Below are 10,256 nucleotides of genomic sequence, written 5' to 3'. Positions count from 1 at the left end.
TTGCGTAGAACCAAGCAGTTTTGAAAAAGCAGAAAAAATAGTTTATTCCCAAAAGTATTTTTTTGAAACACTTTTGAGAAAAATACACTTAGAAGAATTTTTTAAAAGCTTGGTCAAACACTACTTGTTGCTCAAAGTGCTTTTCAAATTAGCCAAACACAAATGCTTCTCACCAAAAGTACTTTTAAAAAAATGCTTTTGAGAAAAATCACTTTTCAAAATAGGCTGATTTTTGAAGCTTGCCCAAACAGGCTATTAGAGGCTCCTAGAAAAAAATAAAATTTGACTGCACTAAAGGGTGTATGACCTAATGCGAAATAAAGTGGGTTGAGAACCATGAGATCTCATACGCAAAAAAAAAAAATACTAGGTGATTTTTCTCTTCTATCCAAATATGGATAAACAAAGTTACCAAGTAACTATGGTGATGGGAGGTAGCAAGTACTCAGTGCTGATGAGAGGTAGATAGTGCCGTTGATACCACGATTGTAAATAAAGTAAACACCACGGTTGCAAATAAATAAAATATCGAAAAAAGAAATTAATCAGAACTAATTCCCAGCGACTCTACGCATACAACTACAAGGAACATCACAAATATTCACAATTGAAACCTAAAGTATGATACCTAGCTCCAAATTAAGCCGTTATGAAATCACACTCAAAGCGAGCAACTAACAAAAAAACCCTACTATTCAAACCTTGAGGGAAAACAAATTGCAGGAGCTCAGCTTAAAACCAGAGGAAAAATTATCACTCTACCGTATAGAGAACTCAAAAAATCCTATGATTAATTAAGTAAAAATTTTATGAACTCCAAACTTAAAACTCAAAACCCTAGAGAGAGCGAAACCAAAGAGGCGGTGTAGTGAGAGAAAGAGAAAAAGATTTATGGCTCAATCCATAGGAAGACAAAGGATTACCGATATTAAAAGTGCATGGGAGGAGAAATAGACGATTGAAAACAGAGAGAAAGACACATCGTTTAGTACGTAAGTAGTACTACTGCATGCGAAAAATAGCCGGACCATGGGAGTTGGAACCAGCAGGGTGGGCAGTGGGCTCCTACAAAAAAAATGCTGGAATGTGACACTTTTTTGGGTGATTTTAAGTGTGAGTTTGGACATAAGAATTGTAATATTTAGAAAAAAGTGAAAACAAATTTCACGTGAAAATGATATTTGAAAATTAGAGTTGTGTTTGGACATAAATATAATTTTGGGTTGTTTTTAATTTTTTGTGAGTGATCTGAGTGAAAAAATTTTGAAAAACTGTTTTTTCGAGTTTTTAAAATTTTCAAAAAATTTCCAAAATTCATCTTCAAGTGAAAATTAAAAATTTTATGGCCAAACACTGATTTCGAAAAAAGTGAAAAAAATTTCATGGCCAAACGGGCTCTAACTTTCTACTCTGTTTGTCCCATTGATAGAATTTTAAGGTTAAAAGTTATAAAACTATTGCAGATGGGGCAAGCAGGGACTATATTTGTGTGCTTCGCCTAGGCTCCTAAGGTGTTGGGCTGCTGGGGAACTTGTACCAGTGAAATTTTGATAAAATAGCTAGCCTTTGAAGCACTTCTTAATTCAGTGTTTATTTTATTAAATTATTCTTATTACAGTTTGCCGATTAAATTTATTATGCTTTGAAAATCTTAATTTGGTTACTAATATTTCAACAAGGACGACGCGTTGGTATTAGGGTATACTACAACTTGATGTCTTCAAATTTAAAAGTATCGAATGAATTATATTTACATGCACTTGGTAAATTTTAATTTCGGAAACTTTAAGTTGGGACAATTGACTAAGGTTTGACTTTTCAGTAAACAACCTCGAAATCGGGATTTGAAGGTTCCAATAGGTTCGTATGATGATTTCTGACTTGAACGTATGTTCGGGTTGAGTATCGGGTAGTCCGAGAGCATTTCGGCGTCTATTATGGAAAGTTGGCATTTTTGGGAGTTCAAAATTTTATAAGTTTGGTTTGAAGTGGATTTTTAAGTTATTGATGTCCATTTGGAGTTCCGAACCTTGGAATAGATTTGTATCGTAATTTGTGACTTGTGCGTAAAGTTTGGTGTCATTCCAGAGTATTTTGATAGAATTAGGACGCATTCGTCGAAGTTTGGAAGCTTGAAAGTTGAAAGGAAGATTTTGATCGTCGATTCATGATTTTGATGTTAATTGAGGTGTTTAGAGCCTTTGGGTAAGTTTGTATGAGGTATTGGGACTTGTTGGTGTGATTGGATTGGATCCCGGGAGCCTCAGGTGAGTTTCGGATTGGAATTGAATCGAAATTTGAAGATAAGGAATGCTGGTGTTGGCCAATTGCCGGTGCAATCGGACCTACGAAAAAGGGGCCGCAGATGCTACTCCACAGAAGTGGCCAGGCTAGCGTAGAAGAGGATTTTGCTGGGGAAGGCTGAGACCGCAGATGCGTCGAGTTTCCGCAGAAATGGGACCACACCTACGGGTAAGGCGTCACAAAAGCGAGGAAGTGGATCGCAGAAGCGACTGGAGGTGATCGGGGCAGAGGCCGCAGGTGCGAAGCGATTCCCGCACCTGCGTGATCGTAGATGCGGTGCCTGGAGCGCAGAAGCGGACATGAGCTATTGGGCATGACTTCGCAAAAGCGTGGATTTTGCCGCAGAAGCAACCAAGCTGATCGCAGAAGCAACCAAGCTGATCGCAGAAGCGGAAGGTCGTCTGGGCAGAGGTGTTGTTTTAAGAACGGGATTTGGCCATTTTTCTTGCATTCTCTCTTGGTTTGAGTTATTTTTGGAGAGCTTCAAGTGGAGGTTTTCATCATCTATGGCAAAGTAAGTTATTCCCACATATTGTAAGTTAAATACATAGATTCTATGAGGATTTAAACATGGAATTAGTAGAAATTGTGAGGGTTTTGGTAGAAAACCTAAAATTTGGTACTTTTGGAATTTGAACACGAAATTGGACATAGAATTAGAAATAAATTATATATTTGAGTTCATGGTGTTATGGGTAAAGTTTATCTTTAAAAAATTTCGGAATCCGGGCGCGGGGGCCCGAGAGTTGTCTTTGTTGGCTTTTGAGCGAAGCTCGGAATCATTATAAATTATTAAATTATACGTATTGGGGTATATTTTGATTGATTTGCACATTGTTTGACCAGTTTTGAAGAGACGGGCATCGGGGTGAGGTGTTTGAGTGGTGTTAGAGCCGGTTATGGAACTTCGGAACGAGATAAGTCTCCTGTCTAACTCTGTGAGGGAGAAACCACCCCTAGGTAATGTATGTGTTATATGCTACTTGTTGTGGGGGCTACGTACGCACAAGGTCACGAGAGTCCGTACATAGATAGATTCATGTTATGTCCGGGTAGACTTATGTTCCCTCCATGCCATAACTGTACTATCTGAGTTGTCTCTTGCCTATTAAATTCCTTTATTTTACGTTACGACTTGAGACTAGACTTGTGTAGAGTAATAGAGTTGTTATTGTAGATATTCGACGGGCTTCATGATTAGCCGCGGAATAATTGTACTCCTCTTATGAATTTCTCCCGCGTTATGCGTTCTAATCGAAAGGTTTCCCCTAAAATTTATAACTCATACATCTATTCGTGAGTGGGATCAATGACCCTTCAAATCTTCTTATTCTAATGGGATCGGGTCGTTCGCCTCGGCAGTATAATAGATACATCTATGGTTCGTATCGCTCGACCCTCGGCAGTGCGCACTTTATGATGGGATCGGGTCATTTGCCTCTGCAGGATTATGTATGACACTCTAATGGGAACGGGCCGTTTGCCGCGGCAATACAATAGATGTATCTATGGTTCGGTAATATTATGATGGATTGGGGCGTACACCTCGGCATTTCTATAAAATACTCTTATGAAATCGTGCGTAATAATTGATAAGAAGCCAGTATATCTGTGAGCTTTTCTGATTTGAACTGTGATGACCTATCTAGTGAGGTCCACTATATATATACTCCGATTGAGGGGGTAACTACTAGCTGAGAACTTGAGTTATTGTTGAGAGGAGAATTGTACCACGTATTTATACTTATTATTTTGTTTATTTACTCTGACTCACATCTATTTACTTCTATTGTATATGTCTTATTGAACCGCTAGTAAGTGACGATGTCGACCCCTCGTCATGACTACTTCGCCGGGGTTAGGCTAGATACTTACTAGGTACACGTTGATTTACGTACTCATGCTTCACTTGCTACACTTATTGTGCAGGTACATATATGTCTGGTGGCCTTTTGGGTGCAAAGGCATGGCTGTTGCGGGGACTTCACCGCGAGCCACATTTCATGTTACGATCTGCAGCCTGCAGAGTCTCCATCAGAGTTATTTATATTCTCCTGTCTAATTTGTATTCCAGACAAATGTTGTACTTTATTACATTTCCTAGTGATGCTCATGCATTTGTGACACCGGGGTTTGGGGGTTCCTACAGGTTGTTCATCATTGTAGTTCGTGTAAATATTATCATTCATCCTATAAATTCTATTTCATGCTATTTAATTAATGAAAATTATGATTTCAAATTACTAAAATGAGTAAGTAAGTTGATAGATCACTGTTGGCTTGCCTGACGACGGTGTTAGGCTCCATCACGATCTTTAGTAGATTCTGGGTCGTGACACTTCTTCTTCTTCTTCTTCGGGTAACAGTGATTCTATATGGTGTTTGTGAATATATTTTAAGGTAGTTTATGATGTTTTACCATGGTAAGCTATTGTGGTGCTTTATCCTTTACGATTGCTTAGGGTTTTTTCTTTATCTTTTTTTTTAATTGCAAAATGGGTTCGTTAAATTTATTGTTATTTTGACAAATTGATGACTGAGGTTTGTTTTTGATGATATTTTGAGGTTTTGTTTTAAATTTGAGCATATTTGGAGTAGATTTATGTATTAAATCGTATATTGGATTGTTAAAATTCGATAAACAAATTTCTGTTTCTGGACAATTTACACTTCAGGCCTATTTGGACTTAAGTGCATGAAAATGTTGGTTACACTTTAGACCTTTTGGCCTTAAGTGCATCTGAAGTGCAGTTTTTCACTTCAGACTTATTGGCCTTAAGTGTAGGAAAATGTTTGTTGCACTTCAAACCTTTTGGCCTTAAGTGCATCTGAAGTATAATTTTTCACTTCAGACTTATTGGCCTTAAGTGCATAATACCATTGGTTGCGCTTCATACCTATTTGACCTTAAGTGCATCTGAAATGTAATTTTTTTACTTCAGACTATTTATTTTTTTGGCAGAATGGCTTAAATGACACTTATACTTGTGCCACTTTGGCATGTCGGTCCTCCTACTTTACTTTTTTTCATTCAAACACTTTAACTTGTTCAAAATTTATATTTTAAACCCATCTGACCGTTGACCAAGCACATGTGGCAAAATAATGGTTGAGCTGGACAAAGTGAGTGTAATTCATGCGTATAATGAGTGTGAATATGAACATTTTGAACCAAAAATAATTAAAATAAGAATAAAAAATAAATAAGTAAAAAAAAAATAGAAAAAACCAAAAGAGATATGTCTCTTTTTGTTCCTTCATTTTCATTCCCCCCCTCATGTATGCTTCTTCTTCTTCTTCTTCGAAACCCATTTGTCCCCCCCCCCCAACAACACACTCTCCCTTTTCGTCCCCCTCTCTATGCTTCTTCTTCTTCTTCTTCGCCACTCCCCCCCAACAATAACATCCCCTTCCCTTTTCGCCCCCCTCCCTGTACGCTTCTTCTTCTTCCACACTGCCCTCTCTCTTTTCGTCCCCCCCCCCCCCCCAAAAAAAACACAAAGAAAAACAACTTAATCCCTAAAAATCTTTTACTAAAAGTGGCCATTTCTGCTATAAAATACTTATTTTCTTCTGTTTTCATTTAATTTTGATATTTCCTAGTCGTGGAATTCCCAACCCAGCTTTTTCTCTCTCCCCTCCCCCTTCTGGTTAATCTGTCTAATTAAAAAATACCTAAATGACTATTCATCAATGGATTAGTGAGACAGAGAAGGGATATGAGAATGAAGAAGGGATATGAGACGGACAAGGAAGAAGAAATCTATGAATTTGAGGGAAGAGAGATGAGATGGAGGCATTGATTTTCTTTTTCTTTTTCTTTAAGGAAATGGTATATAATAATTATTTTTAGTAGACAAAAAATAAAAAATGAAGTGGAATATGATGTGTCATCCACGTCAAGCAAGTGAGATACACACACGGTCAGAGGGGTTTAAAATATAGATTTTGAACAAGTTAAAGTGTCTGGATGAAAAAAAGTAAAGTAGAAGGACCGACATGACAAAGTGGCACAAGTATAGGTGCCACTTAGGCCATTCTGTCTTTTTTTTTTTTACTTCAAACCTGATAAGTTTGAAGTTGATCGTAAAGTGGGTAGGCTTGTAATTTTTTTTTGCAAAGTGTGTATAGGTTCAATTGTGACCCTAAAATCGGGTATAGATGCAAAAGTCTCGAAAGAACTCTATAAAATTTCGTTGTACTCTTCTCTCATGCATACTTTAAGAGAAAATACCAGTTATGTCAGCCTATAAGTCAATTAGTATAAAAATTAGCCAATTCATAAAATATTATCAATATTAGCCAAATGTTACTAATATTAGCCAATTAGTTATTTGTAGTCAAAAAATATCAAATTTTTGCTCTCTTTTGAGTGTGTTGTTGAAATAGATTGGGTACATCCTAAGAAGTTTGAATCTCAGTTTTGGGAGTTTTGAGATTGTTTGAATTGAAAATTCAAAGTAGAAAATGAACATAAAAAAATAATATGTATCACATTGTATATAATATATGTATCACATATGTATCATATGTGTATCACATGTATATCTATGTATATCAGTGTGTGAAATACATGCGTCATACATGTTTGATACACGTGTAATAAAAGAATTTTAAACTCGATTTTAACTATGAATTTTGATACCAAATTAGTTCAAATCACTTCCAATCTTCTTTAAATTTTGTATATGGACTCATCTATATGTTTTCGATGAATTTCAACCATACCCATTGAAAAAGTCCCTTTTGGCTTAGGTTTTTGGAATCTTGTATATTTTTTTCTTTGTGTTTCATCACCTTATTTGCTGCCTCATCTATGAAATTTTCTTTCCGTATTGCATCTAATATTGCTAATCATGTTTAAAAATATGAAAATAGATCTTTGCGTGTAATTCTTGAAGAGAAAGAATCCTTATTTTCTTTTGGATTTTTAATATTTATATGCGGTTGGCTAGTTTTGATAAGCTTGTGATTAAAGTCTAGATATTGGTAAGTTTAGACTTATTTGGACTTTTCTGTAAGATTCTCTATTTAATTTGATGAGATTGTGGAAATTACAAACACAGTGACACTAGGCAGAAATTACTTTTTGGGTGGACTATCGATCAATCATTTCATTATCTACGCCTCAATTCTTAACCAGTCGGATTTAGCTATATGAATCTAGTAACCAGTTTAATGGTAAAATTAATCCGAAAATTTTATACCTATCTCTCTTAGTCAAGAATTCTGGACATAGTGAGTTGAGCATAAGACGTACCAATACGCCATTATCTTGATAGCTAGTTGTTGAAGTTAAAAAGTGGGGCAGAAGAGTTTAGTAATTTAAAGTCCTGAGAGAAATGATTTGCTTTGTACTTATTAATTATGACTGATTGACTGATAGTAACACAATTTTGACTACAACTAATGAGTAGGGTTAGTTAAGACTAAAGTTAGATAAGCATTCAGAATGATTGAATTCGTTTTTTGTCAAACTCTTTTTGGGTGGAAGAATCGATAACTTCTAATTTCTATCCCCGTGGTATATTATTTTAGTGTGTCTTAAGAAAAAGTCAATCTTTTTATATTTACAAATAATTTAACTTTAAATTTTATATTTTATCTTTAATGAGATTCTTTATAGTCACATAAATATCTATGACTTATTTTAAGTCAAATTTATAAAAAAAATACTTTCGTTTTAGATTTTATATCCTGATTAGATGATACCACATAAATTAGTACGGAGGGAATACTTACACATGTAACCATTATTTGCCATGCTAGAATTGAAAAATCGATACATAAAGTGTTGAATTTGGGAGAACAACAGACGAGAGGAAAAGAGACGAAAGAAGAGAAAGTTCTGGATTGTAACTATGTTCAGACAATTGGGAAAGTACAATCTTATGATCAATCTAATTCTAGGATGTGTGGAGCAACTTGGACCGTTAGATCAATTTATGATGGATTAAACAAGCGTTGTTCGATCAATTTATGGGATTCAAAGAGCAAGCCGCGTGGACAAATCAAGACCATCATATTGGAACCTGATGGATTCAATCACACCCGTCCAGCTGGGATACAATAGCTAACAGATAAATTTGGTATTGTACATAAAATAGTACATGAGACGTAAAATATTAGCTGGGTATATAAAAGCTAGTATAGGACCAATTAAATAGGAGACACATGTATTCTTTTTTATATTTTATATATATATATATATATATATATATATATATATATATATATATATATATACACACACACACACAGAGTTCATCAATGAGAAACACACAGAAAATTCCTCAAAAATTCAGTCTATTTTTTCCTAGTATTTTTCTACATGGTATCAGAGCAGCTCTAAAAGATCTTGCTCACATCAGTCGATTCCTTTCTTCATATTATTGTTCTTAATCTCCCAGAACCTCAAATTTTCAAATGGGATCAACTTCAGATGTCTCCTCTACAAACACCACAAACACTAACACTGTCCCTAACCACAACCACCCTTATTTTCTTCATGCTTCAGATTCACCAGGCATGAATCTGGTGAACTCATGCTTTGATGGAAATGGATATGGGGGCTGGAGAAAATTTATTTTGATTGCACTCTCAGTAAAGAACAAAGTGGGATTTATTGATGGAACCCACAGTGAACCAGTACATGGATCTCCTGACTTAAAGTTGTGGAGCAGATGTAATGATATGGTGATATCATGGCTCCTCAACTCACTGTCCAAGGAAATAGCAAGCAGTGTTATTTATGCCAAAATAGCAAGAGATCTATGGAAAGAGTTTGAAGACAAATTTGGGCAATCAAATGGATACCACCTGCAAAAAAAGCTTAATGATTTAGTGCAGGGGTAAAACGACATAGCAGGTTACTTCACAAAGATAAAAGGGTTGTGAGATGAGCTTGATGCTCTCAACACAAATGTTCATGTTCATGCGCACTGTGGTGGGAAGGCAAAAATGAACAAGTCACTTCAAGATGAGAGACTTATTCAATTTCTCATGGGTTTAAATGATACATATGCTGTTGTCAAGAGTAGCATACTTATGATAACACCTTTGCCAACTGTTAATCATGCATACTCACTATTGATGCGGGATGAAAAGGAAAGAGAATTCTTTGTAAGCTCATAAGTCCCTGGGGATTCTTCCTCTTTCTTAGCTGCAAATCAAAACATTTTGGGTCAGAAAAAGTGGAAACTATGAACTCGAGGGAAAGAAGAACAATCTAGTGTGTTCTCACTATAAGAAAGTAGGGCATTCATTGGACAAATGCAACAGGATAATAGGACTTCCAGCTGACTTCAAGTTTACTAAACTCAAGAGGTTTCAAGGAAATACAAGGAGTAATGCAGTTTTTTCTACTAAGGGAGAACAAGGACACGTTTCTTACCATTTTGATGGTGGCCATACAACTTGTCAGTTGACTCAAGATCAATATACACAGCTTATCCATCTATTTCAACAATCTAAGATGAACTATACTGAAACCTCAGGATCTGAGGCTGCAGCAAATGCTGTGAACTGTGCTGGTAACACCTTGAACAAATCATTTTGCACACTAATTTTTTCAAACAGAAAACTTGAATATTGGATTCAGGGGTAACAGAACACATGTGTTATGATTCAAAGACTTTCTTAGATTTGAGTCCTCTTCCTTCTCCTATCTTTGTTAATCTTCCTAATTCATATAGATTAAAGGTAACACATGTTGGTAGTGTTAACATTCACCCAGAAATTACTTTAAAAAATGTTCTACTGGTGCCTTCTTTCACGCTTAAGCTAATTTCAGTCCATAAGTTATGCAAACAACTAACTTGTCTTCTAATTTTCTCTTCAACTGGATATTTCTTGCAGGTCCCTTCAATGAAGAGGCCTCTGGAGTTTGGTGAAGCTAGATCAGGGCTTTATCTTTTGGAGTCACTTTTTCAACCTTCCAAGAAGTTTTTTAC

At 35.8% G+C, this 10,256-nt stretch overlaps 1 protein-coding gene across 1 annotated transcript; it reads left to right on the top strand.

Moving 5' to 3' along the window:
• The first annotated feature begins 8,730 nt into the window (after window positions 1–8,730).
• On the top strand, window positions 8,731–9,159 carry LOC104099513 (uncharacterized). The gene has a single exon (XM_009606524.2). The coding sequence runs from the start codon at window positions 8,731–8,733 to the stop codon at window positions 9,157–9,159; it is 429 nt and encodes a 142-aa protein (XP_009604819.2).
• Window positions 9,160–10,256: the final 1,097 nt, after the last annotated feature.

The sequence above is a fragment of the Nicotiana tomentosiformis genome, chromosome 12, assembly GCF_000390325.3.
Source record: "Nicotiana tomentosiformis chromosome 12, ASM39032v3, whole genome shotgun sequence".
Classification (NCBI taxonomy): Eukaryota; Viridiplantae; Streptophyta; class Magnoliopsida; order Solanales; family Solanaceae; genus Nicotiana; species Nicotiana tomentosiformis.
This window is presented reverse-complemented; position numbering and strand designations above follow the sequence as displayed.

Coding starts and splice junctions, on each gene's coding strand:
- LOC104099513 (XM_009606524.2), top strand. CDS start 8,731: ATGGGATCAACTTCAGATGTCTCCTCTACAAACACCACAAACACTAAC.